The sequence below is a fragment of the Rattus norvegicus genome, chromosome 12 (assembly GCF_021556685.1).
Source record: "Rattus norvegicus strain SHRSP/BbbUtx chromosome 12, alternate assembly SHRSP_T2T, whole genome shotgun sequence".
In the NCBI taxonomy this organism is placed as follows: Eukaryota; Metazoa; Chordata; class Mammalia; order Rodentia; family Muridae; genus Rattus; species Rattus norvegicus.
This window is the reverse complement of record NC_141545.1, coordinates 43,769,188-43,788,216: the sequence shown is the minus strand read 5'-3', so window position 1 is coordinate 43,788,216 and position 19,029 is coordinate 43,769,188. Positions and strand designations below refer to the sequence as shown.

General features: G+C 50.7%; 1 protein-coding gene and 1 long non-coding RNA gene across 6 annotated transcripts in view; one reads left to right on the top strand and one right to left on the bottom strand.

Annotated features, from left to right (window-relative positions):
- Positions 1-3,487: 3,487 nt before the first annotated feature.
- Positions 3,488-4,697, bottom strand: LOC102549962 (uncharacterized). Its single transcript, XR_015634848.1, has 2 exons — positions 4,344-4,697; positions 3,488-4,230 (listed from the first exon to the last, which is right to left on the bottom strand). It is a non-coding gene; the product is annotated as an uncharacterized LOC102549962 (long non-coding RNA).
- Positions 4,671-19,029, top strand: part of Tbx5 (T-box transcription factor 5) — a 52,722-nt gene continuing 38,363 nt past the window's right edge. The window contains exons 1-8 of one of the 5 annotated variants that reach the window (XM_087578487.1): positions 4,698-4,884; positions 5,079-5,499; positions 7,636-7,810; positions 9,106-9,290; positions 10,938-11,032; positions 13,000-13,119; positions 13,970-14,117; positions 17,294-17,446. In XM_087578487.1, coding sequence (XP_087434613.1) covers positions 9,144-9,290; positions 10,938-11,032; positions 13,000-13,119; positions 13,970-14,117; positions 17,294-17,446 — 663 coding nt within the window. In that variant the 5' untranslated portion in view covers positions 4,698-4,884; positions 5,079-5,499; positions 7,636-7,810; positions 9,106-9,143. 5 annotated transcript variants of the gene reach the window in all.

Below are 19,029 nucleotides of genomic sequence, written 5' to 3'. Positions count from 1 at the left end.
AGAGCTGAGTGAGCCAGGGGGACTCACATCAAGGCAGAGTCCTGGCCCTGCCACAGAAGTTCATTAGTCTTGAACCTTGAGTGTTGGCAGATTCATGAGCCTAAAATCTCTCTCTCTGTCTCTCTCTGTCTCTGTCTCTGTCTCTCTCTGTGTGTGTGTGTGTGTGCATGCACTCGTGCCTTTGTGCGTGTGTGTGTTATGCACACACACCAGTCTTAAGAAAACAAGAACACAAAAATACTGGCAATGGAAGTTGGGAAAGCAGAATGCTTGATGTTCAGTTCTCAGTAGCCCCCACCCCCAACCCAGCACTGGAGAGGTAGAAGCTGGAGGAGACAGTCAAGGCTACCCTGGGCAAACACAGGGAATTGGAGCCAGCCTAGTCTACATGAGAGCCATTTCAAAAAACAAACCAAACAAACAAACAAACAAGAACAGAAAGGAAGCAGATGAGATCTGGAGAAATAAAAGACACTGTAGTGGTCCCCCACCCCTACCTCCCTCACCAGCCTGAGGCTAGAGAAGCTGTGTAGGCCCCGCAGATGGCTAGGGGCTTTGCTGACTTAGTTGCCTAGTCAGGAAAGAGAGGAGCAATTAATTGTTCACCTTCCCTGACCAGTTCCAAGAGGGACGGGGCTCATCCACTGCATGCAGCAAAACTACCACCCCTCAGCGCTAAGGCCTTTATTGGCACCAGTGGGCCTGGACCTCTCTCCCCACGGCCCTCACGCTTCTGTCTGTCTGGGTGGCTTATTGCCAGGCTGGGCTGTCAAAGGGAAGGGCAGTATCTCCTTTCTCAAAGCTTGCTGCCTCTCATGAGGACTCAAGAAATTGTCCACCACCCTCCCCTAACCCCAGAAGAAGAACATTTTCTCTCCTCTCACTGAAAATTAAGGGACAGTTCAACCAGAATATTCCTTTAACATTTCCTCTTCCCAGCCCATCATCAGACTCCTCTTTTCCTGTTTCTAAACGTAGAGTCGGGTGCCATTTACCATAAATGTCAAATTTTCTAGTTCCTGACTTCCTCCCCCTGTGAAGAGGTTGCTCCAGGCCATGGAAAGAAAGGAGGGTTAAGGGTGGACACCTCAAATCCCAGACCTGGCTGTCGTCCACCAAGGGTCACCATCCAAAAGGGTTCCCAGTTAGCCTGATACTAAATATCCATTTTCAGCTGATACTAAATATCACTTTTCTCCAGAAAGCCAAGGGCACTAGTGGAAGCCTCCTCAGGCTTCCATTTGAGTGTCACTGAAGGGTAGTTCAGGACACTGAGGGACACAAGGCTGGAGTGTCCCTCCGTTTTCACTGTTAATAGGTATAGGTGACTCCTGGTTGCTATAGAGATCAAAGAAACCTGGAGTCTTCTACAAAACACAGCTCTCCAACCCGGACCAGTCCTATTTTCTCAACAGTGTTCTTCCTGTAGCGATTGGGAGAGAGGGGTGATCTGTCTCCGCTTCCAGAGCCTTCTATCAGGACTTTGTGAGGGTGCCGGAAGGGATTGACTGGGGGGCGGCTCGAAACCCCAGCTGGATGGGAAAGAAAAATTAGAGGTCTCGACCAAGCAATCATCGTGGTGACTGATCCTTCCACTTTGGGGTTTGGCTCCCCTCCTCACCCTTGCCCGCACCCCACCTCCCTTCCCCTCTCTAAAGTCATTACCAGAGTTTTTAACCCACAGCTCCAGGCAGGAGTGTCAACTCTCTCCGCTTCCGGCCTCCTCAGTGGACCCCAGCTGAGAACCGTGTACTGCCCTCAGGGGAGGAGAAAAGCTAGGGAGGGCCAAACGTATTATCCTGGAAGATCAGATCGGGGTGCCTGCTGCATCCGTGTGGGTAAACTGATGTTTCTTGAACGTGTAGGCCCAAGTTCAAAAGTCTAATGTGACCTTCATAATTTCCTAAGCCATGGGCCTGGCCCGCTTTGGCCTCTGTGCGCATGTGAACTGAATATGGAGATATCACACTGAGCTGATGTACAGAAGTAACCATTCCCAATTTCTCCTTTGTTTCCCCGGCCCAGGCCGAGGTATCGCCTCCCCTCCCCCTGGCCTATGCAGGGCCCTTTATGAAACTGGGGTCGGATTCTCTCTGGTGGGACGCGCGCCTCACTTCTTCGGGGCAGGCTGGCTGGAAAGGGCCCCCGGAGGCCGCCAGCGATGGATAGAGGTACAGTTTCATCTCTGGTTTTGAATCTGGGTCTTTGAGCAAGCTCAACACGTGTGGATTTAATTTTCCTTTCTTTCTTTCTTGCTTTCTTTCTACGCACCCCCCCCAAAGGGAACAAGAAAAATAGTCTTTCGTGTCGACAGCGCGACACCATTCCTTCTGCCAAAGAAAATTTGTCTTTTCCAGAGCCCCAGAGAACAGTGCGCTCCCAAGTTTCCATGGCACCCTTCAGTCGGGGTGTAGGGGCAATCCAGACAGGTTCCTTTTCACTCAAGGGGGAACCCCAGCCCTAGAGTTATTAGCCTAAGTCTCTGGCCACAAGGTCACCACATACACATTTGGGGGCCTCTGGTGGTGTAGAAGCAGGGTCTACATCCGCAGAACTTTTTTTTTTTTTTTTTGGTTCTTTTTTTCGGAGCTGGGGACCGACCGCAGAACTTTTATCGACTTCGGGCTTGCAGATAGAATTCAAATTCTCCGGGTTCTGTGCAGCTCCACCACCCCCCGCAGCTCGCAGAGACTCTGGGTCATCTCACTTCAGACCCGCACTCTTTAGGACTGGTGACCACCCAAATTAGGGGGGATTTGGACAGGAGGCCCTTTACCACAGAGTTCTCCTGTCATCTTTCTGTTACTTTGAGGGAGTGAGGACTCCCCTAACAGCTGGTTGTCTGGAGACACATTTCCACATCTTATCTCATAATCCTTGATTTGAAAAACAAAACAACCCATCCACCCGTGGAGTCAAGAGCAATACTCATAACCAGTGGTATATTAGAAGAATATTGAATAATAATGAACACAGCCAACGCTCTTCCCTGAAGGCCCAAAGCTGGGAGGCTGGGAGCTGAATAAAACTTTGGAAAGAGCACTCCTGAAGTCCTGGAAAAACACACACACACACACACACACACACACACACACACACACACACACACACACACACACTCGTCAGATTTCACTAGGCAAGAGGGAAAGTGACCTCCTGAGGAAAAAGAAAAAAACCCTTCCCACCCTCCCCAGGAGTCTTCCTTCTGCATCTAAGTTGGCCAAAGTTTAGTTTTCTCGTCATTTCTATTGTCATTAGAATTCTTATTAACTTTCCCAGGCCTGCAAGCTCTCCTCTCTATTTTCTGACCCCAGAGGAGACCCAAATGAGGGAGGGATGGGGGACATTGGGGAGCCATACTGAACTGAGCCTGTGTTCCCACGTGCTCTCTTACTTACTCCCCTTACTCTAAAATGAAAGGGGAGATAATAATAATAATAATAATAATAATAATAATAATAATAATAGCAGCAATGGCTCCTTCTGTTTTGTTTTGTTTTAATCGAATTCCAAGTCTTCCTATCTTTTCAAGGTATTTAAGATCAAGGCGGAAATTTTGCAAAGGGGAAGTATGCAGGGGAGAAAAGCCAGCGGGAGCGGGTCTGAGGAAGCACAACTCTTGGAAAGAAGGGAGGGTGCGAGGTGTGTTGCCGCCCTCTCGAGAATCTCTGCACGGAGGATGAGGGTAAAAGAGACGTTGAGATCCATTTTGAGGTTGAAGTGTTTTCCCGTGGCGGTTGCTTTCTCCAGAGCACAGGGTCAGTCTATGAACCCTTGAAAGGTTCTGTGGTGGAACCCTTGAGGCTTGGTCCAGGTAGTTGCACCCGAAATTGCGGAGCAAAGGGGGAAAGTGAAAGGAACTTGCCCACTCGCAGTATACCCTCGGTCTGAGTTTCCCCGTCCACCTCGGCCCTACAGGCCACCCTACTCGAATAGGGGGACAGGAATTCTGGATAGCATTCTTGGAAAAAAAAACCCCAAAAACGTGGGTTTGGGGTCAGAATCATTCGCCTGGGAATCGAAAGCAAAGCTGGAGCAGCAGACCGGGCAGCCTGGACTCTTGGGGAGGAGAGCAGGGATGCTCGCTGGTGTCCGGCGTCCTCGCTGCAGGCTACTGCCCGCTGTCCCTTGGGGCCTGACCTTGGCTCTGCAGCTGCTGGGCCGCCCGTGTCACTGCTGCTCCAATCCTCTGCGGACCGCGACCAAAACCGGGTCATGCTTCTGGGGATCCTAAGGTTTCGGGGATCGCAAAAACCTCAGGATACACCCGGGAAGTTGGGGACAAGTCCAGATGAAAAGTTCGGCTCCCCAGGGCCTGCTAGCGGGTGGGAGCGGGGACTTACCCTGGAGCTCGCTTGCTCGGGGTAGGGCAGGCCTAGCTTATTGCCGGGAGCCGCCGGGGTGGGAGAAAGTCTGCACGGTTTCGTAACTCAAAACTCAATGGGTTTCCAAATGCACGTAGAAGCTTACGCAGACCCACCCGACCACTTAGAAATTATGCCCATTGATCCAACCAGAAATAATTGCCGATTTCCACAAAACAAAATAGAGCGCCTCGCCCCTCTGCAGGATCCGGCCGCTGGGGGAAAAAAAATTTCCCTCCGCACAGTGCACCCGTCTCTACCCCTTCTCCCACCCCGCCCCACCACACTCGCACCCCGCCCCCGTCTGGCCACTCTGGGACCCATTGCATCCCCGGATCTCACTGAAGGAACGGCATACCGAATGGCTTTTTTCTCTACAAGGAACCTTGGCAGACATCTAAGATATACACTAAGACAGCCCCTAGTAATTATTTCAGTACTGAATCAGACCTGGGCATAAGATATGGCACCCAAAGTGTAACCAGCTAAAAAGGCCTCCTCATCAGAAAAATAAAACTGTGTAAGTAAGAAGCCTTTACCTTTTTGCAACAAACCTTGGGAAACATTGGTTTCTTTACAAATGGGGGCTAAGGTGGTCTCGGTCCTAGCTTCTCTTGCTCTAAGAGAATCGATTTTTGCTTCTCTTTGTATCTCCTGTTCACCCTCCCTACTCCAGGGGGCTCTGGGTTTATTTATTTCTTTATTTTCCCCAAGGTCCAGGAATGCTGGACATGGGTCTTACAGTAGACCTTGATAAACGAAGACCAAGAGAAATCAGCCTCCCGCCACTGCCCCCCAGTCAAGCGTGACACGGCGCGGGCTGGTTGCGTGACTCGTGACGTCTCCAAGCCCTATAGGAGCAGCGGCTGGTGAGATAGTCGCTATCGCCTGGTTGCCTCTTTATTTTATTGGGGTATGCCTGGCAATAAACAGTAATATTTAATTTGTCGGAGACCACAAACCATCGACAAGCTGGGAGGTACTTGCTTTTCTTGACAGACTCTGGAAGAAGTCTTCGTTTTAAAAGGGGGCTTTTCTGGGGGCAATGTCCTTTCAAAACTCTTGGAGAGCTACCCTGCCTCACTGAGCAAACACTTTTGGCTTCTGGGCTGAAGGAAGAGTGAGGCTATTGGAGGTGAGTCTTGTTGTGGGAACGAAAGGGAGGGACAGATATCTAGAGGGCAGCCTTAATGTTCCCCAGAGCCCCTGCTTCCTATTCTACCTAAGCCTGGCTGAAACCCCTTCCTTACTGGCTTTTATCTTCTATCACCTGCAAGACTGGATCCTCTGCGCCCAGGTTTTAAGAAAACTACTCAAAACAACATTGCCTGGTGGCTGGCTTCGTGCACCATCTCAGCTCAGTGAAGGATATGTATCTGGCTGGGCTGTTGCTTGGGGAAGGCCAGATTTTCCCTCTCGGGAAGGGCCTGCTGATTATTTATGGGGATTAATTTTATCCTCAAATCTCCGCGAATGTAAAAAGGATTGGCGAGGTCTGTCTGGATTTCCCCTTCCTTTAACCAGAGATGCAGGCTCTCATCCCGAGGTCAGACCGGCTTTCCGTCCTCCACCCGAGGCTGAGGTTGCCTCCGCTCAACCCCAAAGGCTTCCTAGCCGACTTTTTGAAGCGTGGAGAAGGTGTTTGCACAAATAAATAGCTGGCTTTGGCCAGGGTCTGTGTGAAAACAGACCTGGAAGCTAGAGGGTGGGGCTGCCCTCGCTTCCCCACGTTTACAACTGAAAAGTCCACTGGAGACATTTTTTTGCAGGGATGGCCTGCAAATTTTGCAGGCCAAGGAGTGCTGGCAGCTGAAACCCCCAGCCAGCCTTCAGTGACTGATTATTTTAATAAAACTGGGCACTGCTTCGTGTACACTCCAGTGTGTGTTTGGGGCTGGGGTGGGGTACGGCACACACAACGATCTCTTGCCATCTTTGGTCTTGGTTCCCCCACCCTAAGGCACCTTCTCCCCCAAGTCCTAGGGAGCTTGGGATGGAGGGGTGGGGGTAATGAGTTTGAGGTGGAGAAGCGACGTCAAGGCAGCAAGCCCTAGCTCCTTATGGGGCCAGGCAGGGTCACACCGCTCTCTGTCTGAGATCAGCATCTGAGACAGAAATCGGGTGAGGCTGCAGAGGCCCGTGGGGTGTGCACACTCCTAGTGCATCCAGTCTTGGGTCTCTGTAAAGCTGGGCCATTGAAATTGCTGGGCTTCCCAGAGAGAAACTGGCTAGTTCTGTCTTGATTCCTGTAGTTCGTCCTCCCTTCCTCCCTCCCTCCCTCCCTCCCTCCCTCCCTTCCTTCCTTCCTTCCTTCCTTCCTTCCTTCCTTCCTTCTTTCCTTCCTTCCTCTCTTCCTTCTCTTTCTTTCTTCCCTGAAGCCACTGGCTCAGAGCAGCCAACTGAGATGGGAGGAGGATAAAGGGGATAGGAAGGGAGTGGGGGTGGGGAATCAGCAGGTCCAGAGCAGAGAGTCCTGTAGTCGTTCAAGAGTTTGGGGGATATCTAGTGAAAAAGTGGGAAAGGTGGTGGGAGGAGGGAGGGAGGAGAGGGGAGGAGAGAATGAGAGAGAGAAAGAGAGAGGGAGAGAGAGAGAGGGAGAGAGAGAGAGAGGGAGAGAGAGAGAAGGAGAGAGAGAAGGAGAGAGAGAGAGGAGGGAGAGAGAGAGAGAGAGAGAGAGAGAGAGAGAGAGAGAGAGAGAGAGAGAGAGTCATACTTCAAATTCTGGAACTTTAACCCCTGAAAGCGTCTCTCTGAAAACAGCTGGCTGATTCCCAAGGCTCTCTCAACTCTCCCAGCTTTTCTTCTCTGGGGGGTGCAAGGGCAGAGCAGGACACTGGGATTGTAGGGTTTAAGGATGCTCCCAGATCTGCCATTTAGTTTCTTGTTCTTCTAAGCCCTTCTGGAGCCGACAACTTAAAAGTATTTGGGGCTAGCGAACAGCCAGCAAGCTGTGAAGGAGGTGTGTGCTGGAGGTGGGCAGTCGCTGGGAGGCTCCAGCGGTGGGTACTTCTCCGTAGCCACAGTAGCAGCTAGCTTGGGCAAGCTGTCCCCAGCACAAACTCCAGAGACACCATGCCTGCACCCCCACCTGGCCTCCGGCTTTCCTGCTAAGAGAAAGAGGGGCGGTGGCGAATGCAGCCCGCTGTACAGAGCGAGGTAACCGTACTAACATACTAACAGATGGCCGGGGAGGCTTGGGCGGGAGCAGGCAGCAACAGTCGGCCGGGAAAGCGGAGAATGGCGGACTCCAGCCCTGTCTTGCATTCTGCAGAGTCTGACTTGCAGAGATTTTACCCGAGCCTTTCAAGGCAAGAGGAAGCCGGGAGCCTGCCGCGACTCGGGAAGCAGCGTTGAGGCTTGCAAGGCACACGGCCTGGTTCTGTCAAACCACATCTTGCTCGTCTCCGCCAGTCTCTGAGCTTCCCGGGATTCTGGCAAGGGCTCCGGTGGGTTTCTCCCTACGGCTGGCCGTGAATTGGAGAGCATGTGGGGTTCCAGCCCTGTTTTTCTTTGTTGTGAGACGATTATGGGGGCTCCCATGGCAGTCTCCCCCAAGCTCTTAAGGCCAGAGGAAGAAAGATAAGGCAGAATTGGGCCTCAAAAACTAACCGTGGCTCGGTTTAGGTCTCAGGCCGCTTCAAACAAGGCTGGAATTCAGGCTTTTTGCCTAAGAAGCTGCTAATATTGTGGGGAGCCATCTCTTCTTACGTGAGGTCTGCTGGTGTTTTGAGGTAGAGGCGGTGGTGGAAAGGAGGGTGAGCTAAGAATTTCAATTGCTTGCTTCATCTTTTCGGTCTAAATCCCCGCGCTGCCCTACCAACCACCTCTGTCCCTAGCAGCCCACCGAATGTCTGCAGCCCAGGATTTATCTGGGACTGATTTTAGGCTGTCCAACTGGGAGCCAGACCGGCAGTTTGAGTTAGCCAGCCCCACTGAAGCTCAAAGAAGTTCCCTTTAGCTTGCTTACTCAAAAAAAAAAAAAAAAAAAAAAAGCCTTCCCCCCCCCCTCCCCTGCAGCCAGCGGTCTGAAAGATCCGGAGGGGTACAGCCTGCTGCCGGCAGCCAGCAGAGAGCCAGCCACGGAATCACAGGCCTCTCTGACGTCGGTCTACCGCCAGCTCTCCCTGGCTACTTCTTTATTTTCAATTGGTATTGCTTAGGGCTGGGAAGAGGAGAAGACATAATTTTAAACTCTGTTTCATCTTAAGGCCTATAAGAAATGAGAGGATTACTATCCTTTATTCTCCGGGTATATCTCTTCCAGTCCTTTCTCCCCTGTGTTTTTTATTTTTGCAAGATGCGGGTTATTCTGGGCCTCTTGTCTATTGTGGAAAAACAATGTCTCTTAGGGGGTTTCATTTAAAAAAATTGCTGGCATGGCCTCTTGGATTTGACAAAGACCATTTCTCAAAGGGGCACAGGGTTTTTGTTTTCTGTTTTGTTTTGGGTTTCTACCCGATGGCTTCCAAAAATACCGACGCCTTATCTTTATTGGCTCTTCCAGGAGTTCAGACAAATTTGACAGACAGCTCTCTTATCACTCAGAGCCTGTGCAGGGGAGATGCGGGGGGCCTTGCCACCTCCTCCCTGTCTGAAGCGGGGATTTCGCAAGCGGGGGTGCGTGGTCAGAAAGTTTAACAATAAAAAAGTTTCCGAAGCCTCCTTCAGCTTGGAGTGAAGGGTCAAACAGCTGTCCCCTAAGTCTCTAGACACTCTCCAACTCTCTCTCTCTTGTCCTCAGAATAGAACCTCGCGCGGGCACAGGAACCCGGGCACACCATGGCCGACGCAGATGAGGGCTTCGGCCTGGCGCGCACGCCTCTGGAGCCTGATTCCAAAGACAGGTCCTGCGATTCGAAACCAGAGAGTGCGCTGGGGGCTCCCAGCAAGTCTCCATCCTCACCGCAGGCCGCCTTCACCCAGCAGGTAAGGAGAGCCGGCCGAGCTTGTAGACTGAGGCCTGAGCCCGGCTCTTCGCTAGCGGTGCAGGGGGGCAGCAGGGCCAGTTATTTACCCCCACTCCCTGACTAGTCTCATCCAATCACCCCCAATTCGGCTCTATTTCAATCCACTTTATCGAGGCGTTTATCTTTATGGCCTGTGTATTTTAGAAACCTATTTACATTATTGGAGAGCTCTCAATTATCTGACTATTTGAGGTCAGCTAACAACGGCCCAGATAATTCTCTCCCAGCTGCCCTGGGTATGCCTTATTAAGGGTCGGGTCAGCGGCCGCTTCAGGCCGGCATGAGCGATGGCTTGACCCTCCTTAGATCTTTCTTAGCCTTCGCCTCGGCTCGCCAGTTCTGCGCAGCCCGCCTCGCCCATCCCGCTCAGTACCATTTATCTTGCTCCGGGGCCTGGAGGAGCTCCCTGACCCGCCGAGGAGAGCGTACGGGGGGCTGGGACCAAGGCACCCGGAGCACGGAGCTCCAGCGGGCTGGAAGTTGGTCCGGAGTGTAGGGAGGGGGCCTCCTTCTGTGATCTGCTTTCTGAGAGCCCAGCGCTTTGGGTGCACTAAGGCTAAGTAGGTTTAAAACTAGGTGCCACTGGGCATCGATCGGGAAGGCTTGACCACAGTGATGGATTTGATCTCTAAATCCTTTCCAATAGATGTGTGTGTAATTTTTAACAAAAGCAAAAAGGCTTATGAATAGCTGAGGGGAAATTTACATTTTTTTAAAAAGGGAAAAACTAGTCCGCCTTTTAGTCGATTGATAATTGTTTCAAAGCGAAGATTTGTGTCTGACTGTTTTGGCATTGCTTTTTTTTTTTTTAAAGAAATAACTTCCGGTTGAAAGGGAAAACGTTAAAAGGCTTCAGTGGTGCCCCAAGTCAAAGTAAGGCTGGGCGGTGGTGCCACAAGAGACTGGAAAGATTGTTCATATAGACGCTGAGAAAAAAGATTTAGTTTTCGATCCTTGAGAAGAAAAACATTTTTTAAATTGAAATTTTTCTACATGTGCTGGAATCTTAGCACTTAAGAGGCTGAGGCAGGAGGATTACAAGAGTTCGGATACCCTTCTGTGTGCTTCCTAGTGAATTCCAGGCCTGTCTGGGCTGCAGAGTAAGACTCTCCAATAATAATAACAACAATTAAACTGAAAATTCTTGCATGTTCGTATTCATACCCAGAGATGATGGAAAGCAGTATATTTGCATAGCTGTGTGTTCTGCTGTCTGAGGGGGATCAATACAAAAATATCCTAGTGGAGTTTTCTGGATTGACAACCCCCAACCATATCTCAGCTAAAAATGGACCCAATTTGATGGCCTGGTCCTCTAGAGAGGAGCTCTATGGTGGGAGGTAATTCCTAGGCTTTAGAGTGGTGGCGGGGACAACAGGTACTGAGAGCTGAGGCTCTGCTTGCCTAGGGAGCTGTAGGCAGATGCCATAGGTTGTTCAGGAGTTCCCATCACTTGTCAGAGGTCAGAGCCCTTGTTCTTTGAATGCACAGGCTTTGGAGGAGTACTTAGTCTCTGCCTACGGGGATGCGCGGTGGGGGGGGGGCGGTTTGAGAAAGGCTTACCCCCTAAGACCTATCACTGAAAAATCTCTCTCTGTCTGTCAAGGGCATGGAAGGAATCAAGGTGTTTCTTCACGAAAGAGAACTGTGGCTGAAGTTCCACGAAGTGGGCACAGAAATGATCATCACCAAGGCAGGGAGGTGAGCCAGCTCCTGGCACGGAAGGAGGGCGGCCATTGGAGAGAAGGGGGGAAAAAAGAAAGAAGAGGCCGGGAGGAAAAAAAATAGAATAGAGACAATATTTAATCAGAGTTCATTCTGGTTAGGAAGTCCTCAGCAGGATGGGGACCTACCCCCAAATGCTTACCTCTGGGTAGGATGTTCCTTCCCGATCTTATAGGAAGATTAAATGCACAGAGAAAGGTAGTAGTGGGGGGACGCAGGGAGAAAAGGTGAAGACAGGGAGACTGGAGAAGAACTGAGTCGTTAGACTTGGACTTGCTCCCTTGCTCCCACCCCTATTCCCACCTTCTCTGACCTTGGAATAGTTCCAGGGTCCCACCCGATGATTGCCAAACCCGGGATTGTTGAATGTCTTCTCTACCTCGTTCATTGTTTATAGAGAGCGGGTGAAGTCTTTGAAACCGAGCGGGGAGTTCCTCCGAGCTCTGTACACAGACACGAATAAACACAGCCGACCAACCATCCAACCATCGGCTGGGCCCAAAACTGTTCTTCATGGCCGGCAGGAGTTTCAGCTAGAGAGGCTAAGGCTAGGCCTGGGGTTGGAGGGTGACAGAACAGTTCAAACTTTCGTGTGCGTTTGTGTGTGGCCGGCCTGGGGAATCTATTCATTTGCCCCAGCGGCCAGCCTGAGCTACTTGGGTCCCCACCGTCTAAGAGGCCAGGAGTCTGCCCAGTGCAAGCGTGAGAAGAGACAGGGGCCAGGGCAGTAGGCCCAAGCTGCCGGGTGCGCAAAGGCAAAGGGTGGAGTTGATTTTTCCAGATTCTGCGGGTTCTCCAGCCCAAGCCGCCCTCAATAAACTGACAACGGTGACGTTTATTATTTCTTGAAATTAAACAATGTCGGCTCCCCCGCTCAGCCCGAGGCCCTAGAGAACTAGAAGGCGGTGGGTCTGTTTATATCAGACATCTGAGGTCCCCTTTCCCATCCTGCCCAGGAGGGAAAGTCCCAGCCGGCTGCCTTTCCCCCCTCGCTGGAGCCAAGAGGATTTAACTATAAAAGGCCTGCGCTGTCTCTGGTGCCTCTTGCTGGGGCAGATAAACACGAGGAGGTCCGGGCTCCGGGCCTGCGATGGAGAGGCCTTCTCTCACCTCTTCTCACGCCGCGCCAACCTAGGCCCAACGACTTGTCCCGGTGCACAAATCCAGCCGAATCCCTTTCTTTCTGGAGCGCAGTCCTCACCAGTCGTTGAGGAAAAAATTCTAGTGGGGCCGAGGCATGGGGGAAGCCATTAGGAAACTGAGTTCTGTACCAGTTGTATGCCTTCAGCTTCCTAGTTCTGGCTTCGGCTCTCTCTAAACCTGACTATGAAAGGGTTTGGAATTTCTTTCCTGAGTGCCTGGGAGTTTAAGCTCCCTAGGGAAACCTGCCAAGCTCCGTGGAGAAGTTGCAGACCATTTATGAGTGGCCGCATGCTGGCGATGCGGGACTGGTCACTAACCCAGAGAACTTGGGAACCGCTCTGGCAGCCACGGTTAAGCTGCGCCTCTGAGGGCAGAGGACTAAAGTTAGTAGTATTCAAGGTGCCCCTAGGGTGCCACCTTGGATGGCGGCCTCAGGCTTGAGTGAGCAAGTGGCTAGCTTCCTATTGAATGAACCTCCTCCTCACCCTGATGCTTGATTATCCAGTTGAAAGCGAGTCTCTTTAAACTTAGAAGCTTCTAGGTAACAATTCCCGGGCCCTAACTTTCCTCCGAGGTTCCTGCAGCAGTTGCTGCCGCTGCCTCTCAGCGCCCTTTTCTCCTCCGGGTAACTTCGGAGGAAACCCGGCCTGGATCTCACCGAGGATGGAGTGGGGCCAGTGGGCTTCGTTTTCTCAGGGAAAATGGCTGAGATCAGGGACCCGCTCTTCTGAGTATTGGCACGTATTTCCCCCCTTCTTTCTCCCGCGTTCACCCTTCAACTCCTTCTCTCTCGGTCCCAGGCGGATGTTTCCTAGCTACAAAGTGAAGGTGACTGGCCTTAATCCCAAGACGAAGTACATCCTTCTCATGGATATTGTACCCGCAGACGACCACAGATATAAATTTGCTGATAACAAATGGTAGGTACCAGGGTTCCAAAGGGCAGGGAGGGCTGGGAGGAAATTGAGATGCCTATCTCACCCCCAGCAACCGCAACAGAACGTGCAGTGTTGTTGTTGTTGTTGTTATTATTATTATTATTATTATTATTATTATTATTAAAAGCTCAAGGCCTTTGTGCCTACTCTGTTGCATGTAAAAGGACCACAGCCCCTGGCTCCCATTTGATAGACCTAAAAACTGAGGCCGTGGGAAGTGAGGGAACCCTGTGTACTTCTACATTCACAAGAGCTGCCCTTTTAAAAAAAATTCTTTTTAAAAAAGAATATTTTTTTAACCAAGTACTGGATATATTTCTGGGGGGGGCATAAAATCATTTACAGTTATTTTTTATGAGTTACCTGCTTTGAATGTGACTTTTTTTATGAAACTGCAAAACTGGCCAATGGCTTTACTGGTAAAACAGTCAGTAGAAGAGACTCGTGCCTGGGCTCCGTTGCTCCTCAGTCAGTGGGCAGCGCGCACAGCACAGGGGTTGCAAGAGGCTGGCTCCTTTTTAAAGCATTCGCGCGCGCCTTTCAAGACTTTTGCGTGTGCGCCATTTTCAGATACCACCGATAATGGGTGGGTAGCAATGACTTTGAGACCCCCACACACTCTCTGGCACTAGGCTGGGGAAGATACGGAAGGTGGGAAAAAGAGCGAGCCAGGCCAGGGGTTTCCATGGATGCGGTGTGGGGTGCTGGGGGGGGGGCGTGGGGATTGCAAATATCTGAAGGAGACCGGAATGTACCCAGAACATTGCCCCCATAAGCAGTCCTCTACAGGACAGCCAGGAAAGTCCTGCAGCTCTCGTCTCCTACACCTTAGGTCCGTAACTGGTAAAGCCGAGCCTGCTATGCCGGGTCGCCTTTATGTACATCCGGACTCCCCAGCAACCGGAGCGCACTGGATGCGACAACTTGTCTCCTTCCAGAAACTCAAGCTCACCAACAACCACCTGGACCCATTCGGACACGTGAGTATTCTGCCTTCCATCATTGTGTGAGACGTCCCCCTCCATTTCCTTACCTCTCTCCAGGTCTTCATCTTCTGCACGCCCTTCTGCTTCCCCCACAGCCCTAGGGCTCTCTCTCCAGAATCCAATTTACTTAGCCCCAAGCAGTTCCCCAACTAGTAGGGACCCACCCCTTGGGCTGTGTTTGCCAGTTCTTTATTATTCTAATTGGGACTTTATCCCAGCTCACCTTTTTGCTCCTGGCTTGCCTCTCTGTCGCTCTGTACCTGGCCTTCTTTTCCCTCCTAGCCATTTCTTGCTCTCCACGTTTCTCAGAGCGAGAGGACACTTTCTCCTCTGCCCATCCTGTGGTCTAACCCAGGATCTGTTTTTTCCTTTTCTCTGGGTGGCTGGAGATGGGGCTCCAGGACTCCCCTTCTTTTAAAGCCCCAGCCTTTAAAGCTTTATAACTGAACTTTCCTCAGTAAGGAGCGCTCGGGTCTCATCTTTTACAGGTGGCAAGTGACCTCTGGTTGCATTGCCCCCTTGAAGCTCAGTGCTTTCTGATTTTATCTAACTCTGCAGTCTCCCTTCTCCCTTCATGCTTAGAGAGGGGGAACCTAGATCAGAATCCTAAAGCCTGGCATCTCTTTGGCTCTAGGAGAGGGGTCCTGTGAATCCCACAAATTATGTGAGGGTACAGTGAGCATGTGCCTCTCCTCTCCCAGCTGTGTATTGTTCAGTGTGCTTTCAGTCTAGTTTCATACCTCTTTCCCCAAAGAACAACAAAACACGGGCTTTTGGAGAAATACACCCAAACGCTAGGTTACTTTGGGTTTTCGAATTCTCCATTTAGAACCCTTTGCTAGATGTCCATGGTCATCCTTGGACATCCGATACTCAAAGGGAAGTCTGGGGGCAGGGGAGAGGTTAGAGGATATGCCCAAGTCCATACAGTTTGCTTGGGGATAGGAATTTCACCGGGGGGGGGGCAAACATTTTCCAGTTTAGGGAAAGGAGGATCTGGCTAGGTTAGACTTGGAAATAAGTTCAAATGAGAAATCTGCTCTTTCTAGGTGATGGTGACAGAGGACAACTGGGACCTGGGGAGGGAAGAGGGTTTCAGGATGGTCCACTGAGGGGTTCTGCATGTGGGAAAAGGAGAAGGCTGGGTTGTTGGTGGAAAGTTCTATCCTGAGCACTTCTTAATGGATCACTGAATTCATAGTGATCCCAGTCAGAAATGTCCTGAGGCTCTTCTGGTACAGGAGTGGGAGACTTGGGGTATTGCTGTATAGGTTCAAGGTCCTGGGAGGCCCTCCCTGTCTGTTTCCTTCCTCTGGTTCCCTCCTCATGAGTTCTGGGACCTTTGAGTAGGGGCTTCCATGTAATCTCCAACAGGCAACTGAGTGTCTCACAGCCTCATTTCAGCTTCAAGCTGCACCTTTGTTTTTCTGAAAGTACTTTTTTGGGGGTCACTCTGGGGTAGACTTCCAGGAGAGGTCCTTGGCCCTATCAACAGATACGAGCCACTTAGCTGTCCCCTCCCCCCTTCCTGAGTTTCCTCTCAGCAACTCACAGACAAAGAGTGAAGTACTCTACCCCCCGACTTTGAATCTAGAGTCACCCTGATGGAATTAGGGGCCATTAGATCACCCTCATTCTGAAGTCTTCGCACTGTCCCCAGCTGTCAAAGCAATTTGCTTAAGCCCAGAGGACAGCTCTGCTGGCCCAGGGGCTGTGGCAGTCAAGCTGGGGGCCCCAGTGCGTCTTTCTGTCGCCAAACCGCTGGTTAGTCAGCATCATTATTATAAGCCTGGGAGGTGGACGGTGTGTGTGTGTGTGTGTGTGTGTGTGTGTGTGTGTGTGTCTGTCTGTCTCTCTGTCTCTGTCTCTGTCTCTCTCTCTCTGTGTGTGTGTGTGTAATTACAGCTGGACACCCCCAGGCAGGAACTAAGGGGTCGAATCTTGCACTTTGAGGGCCTTTCTTCAGAGTTGGGCCAGGGATTCTGCAAGCCAGGGTCAGCAATGCAAACAATCAGAGACGGGGAGCCAAATCCTGCTACCACTAGGGCTCAGGATCCTGTGGGAAAAGCAGGGTTGGGGAATGGGTAAATGTGGCCTTTTGCATTATAGAGTTTTGAGTGATTTTTAACAGTCACCCCAGCATCAAAATATGGGCATCATCTGGACAACAAACCCAGTTTTATTACTATGAATGAATGTGTAGGAGTCCTACCTCCTTGCTCCCCCTCCTTCCTCTCCTCAGTCTTATAATAATAATAATAATAATAATAATAATAATAATAATAATAATAATGTGGTTGTAGCAATAACCAGCAGCAGCTGGAGTAAGTCCTACTCCGGAGTATCTCAAGTAGGGGGAAGAACACAGTCATTTTTTTCCCAGTAGATGCAGAGATCCATCTCTGAGTCCTAAACATTGGCACTCAGGGAAAGGAAACTTCTGGATCAGCCTGTCCCTGCCTCAGTGGGGGCTCTCCCCTCACCCCACAGTCTCAGGAACACAGACCCAACTCTCCTATACCAATATGTCTCCCCCTCCCACAACTCCTTTTTATGTTTCAAAACAAGGGACCCAGGTTTGAGTTCTATTAAGAGCCACCACGACTCAGAAAACTGAAACTGCTATGAGCATTTGGCAGGGTCCCCCTTGGCCTTCCTCAGAAAATGTTTGAGGAGGAGATGTGCCATGACTGTTTGTATATATGCACATATGTTCTTCCGGTCCCTCGCTACCACACACTGCTGTCCAGTTTTCCCAGCCCCCCCCCCCCCCCCCCCCCCCCGCCACCGCCGGTCCCTACCTCCAGACTTGCCAGGTTCCATTTGGGGGCGGGAAGTGCCCTTATACACAGAGTTAATTTATTAAGCAAACTTTATTAAGAATTCTGATTTACTGCCCTGTGTGCTTTGGGTAGGTTCCTGGAATATTACCTTGACTTTCTAATGTGGAAATTGTCATTTTTGAAATGTTTCTTTTAAATGAAATCACTGGCCCTTTTTCAAAACAGAAGAAAAAAAAAGAACTTTTTTTTCCCTTTCTTTCCGAGAGCCCATATAATAAAGCTAATTGGCAGTGTAGATGGGGGAGGAGCGAGAATCTAGCTGGAAACAAAGGAAGTTTTGATTTTGTTTTCTTCTTTTGACAATCTCATTTTCTCTGTTATTTTTAGATTATCCTGAACTCCATGCACAAATACCAGCCCCGATTACACATCGTGAAAGCAGACGAAAATAATGGGTTTGGTTCAAAGAATACTGCGTTTTGCACCCACGTCTTTCCGGAGACGGCTTTTATCGCTGTGACTTCGTACCAGAATCACAAGGTAAGCCTGAGAGTCTCTCTACCCGCCTGCACCACGAGCCGCCTGCTGCTTTACATGAGCGCATGCGCTGTGTCCTTACCGGAGTGCAGCCCTTTATGGCCCAGGCTGGGTCCACAGTCCCACAGCCTCAGCTGCTATTGTCCTTCAGGGGGCTGGGCAGGGGCCAGGTTGGAGCTTTTTGCATTATATTCGTGATGGGGAAGGATCTCTCTCACCTATCCTTTCTAGTTAGAACCAAAACTAGTCATCCACTTACACGCAGGAGAGTCTACAGAAAGGAGTGGGGGTGGGGAGGTGACAATTGTGCTGGGATGTGTGGCTGGTTCTACCTTTGGTGAGGACTGCCTTTTCTGTTGAGAACGGGAGCATGGTCTTTAGAGGCACCTCAAGTGGCAACGGGGCAGGTAGCAGAGCCCAGGATAATTGGGGGCGGGAGAACCCACGTGAGCGTCCCACGTGAGCTCAGTAGAGCTTGTCCCCTCCCCCTTCATCTGAGTGAAGTTAGCTGTAAAGTTTCTAAGGCTGACATGGGAGGCCAGTGAAGGGCCACAGGCAGGTTTCCTTCTGAGTCATCCGGTGGAGGTCATCCTGGTGCTGGCTGGGTGGTAGACAATACCTCCACTGGTCCTCGTTAGAACCAACTGTGGGTAGTCCCTGAAGTCAGACCGAAGGTGACTGAAGTGTGATGGATGATCCCTTCCAGATCTAGGGAGAGCTTCCTTCTTTGGCTCCGAAGAAACCCCTGCCCCCTCCCAAACACGATTACTTTTTTTTTTTTTAAAGGGAAGGAACAGAGCTGACCCCAGTAAGGGCAAAATGGCGAGGTCAGTTGCTGTGATTTAGGGAAACTATATGTCACACGCGCCATGATATTGGCTTCCTCGCCGGCTCTGCAAGCCCTTGTTTAGCTGTGGCCTTAAAGGATCCCAAGGCAGACACAAGAGCCACAAATATCTGGTCCACCTCGCCCTCAGGCAAGCCTAAGTTCATAGAGGATGTGTGTGGTGATGGTGGCGGCGGCGGCGGCGGTGTGTGTATATGTGTACATATAAAATGACTTGGCATGTTCTGAGTTTTGTGTCATGGCAATATAATAACACACACACATGCAGGACAGCAGACATCCACTGTCCCTGTCCCTCCTGTCCTCTTTGCTTTTTGCTTTATACAGTATGCACTTACTGCTTGTTTGTTTTTTGAGCATGCTTGGGTTGGAACTTATAGCTTGGAATACCGCTAAGAATACATCCTGCCTCTGAGCTGCATTTCTGGTGCCCTTTGACGACTGACTGCTATATCATGTGGGACATACAGACATACCTCCAACACTGCCATAGTTCTGTGTATGTGGACTGTGTGTCAGGGGAGGGGATCATACATTATGCTAGAGTGTGCTTGTTGAGTTTAGACGACAACTCATGGGAGCTGGTTCTTTCTATCTTTTGGGGGACTCTGGGAATTGAACTTGGGTCCTCAGGCTTATCTGCTGAGCCATGTATGAGTTTTCAGCACAGTCTAAGGGTCTATGGGTCTAAACTGTCACAGGCCTGTCAGTGTGGGTCTCCAGCTGCACATGTTTGTTT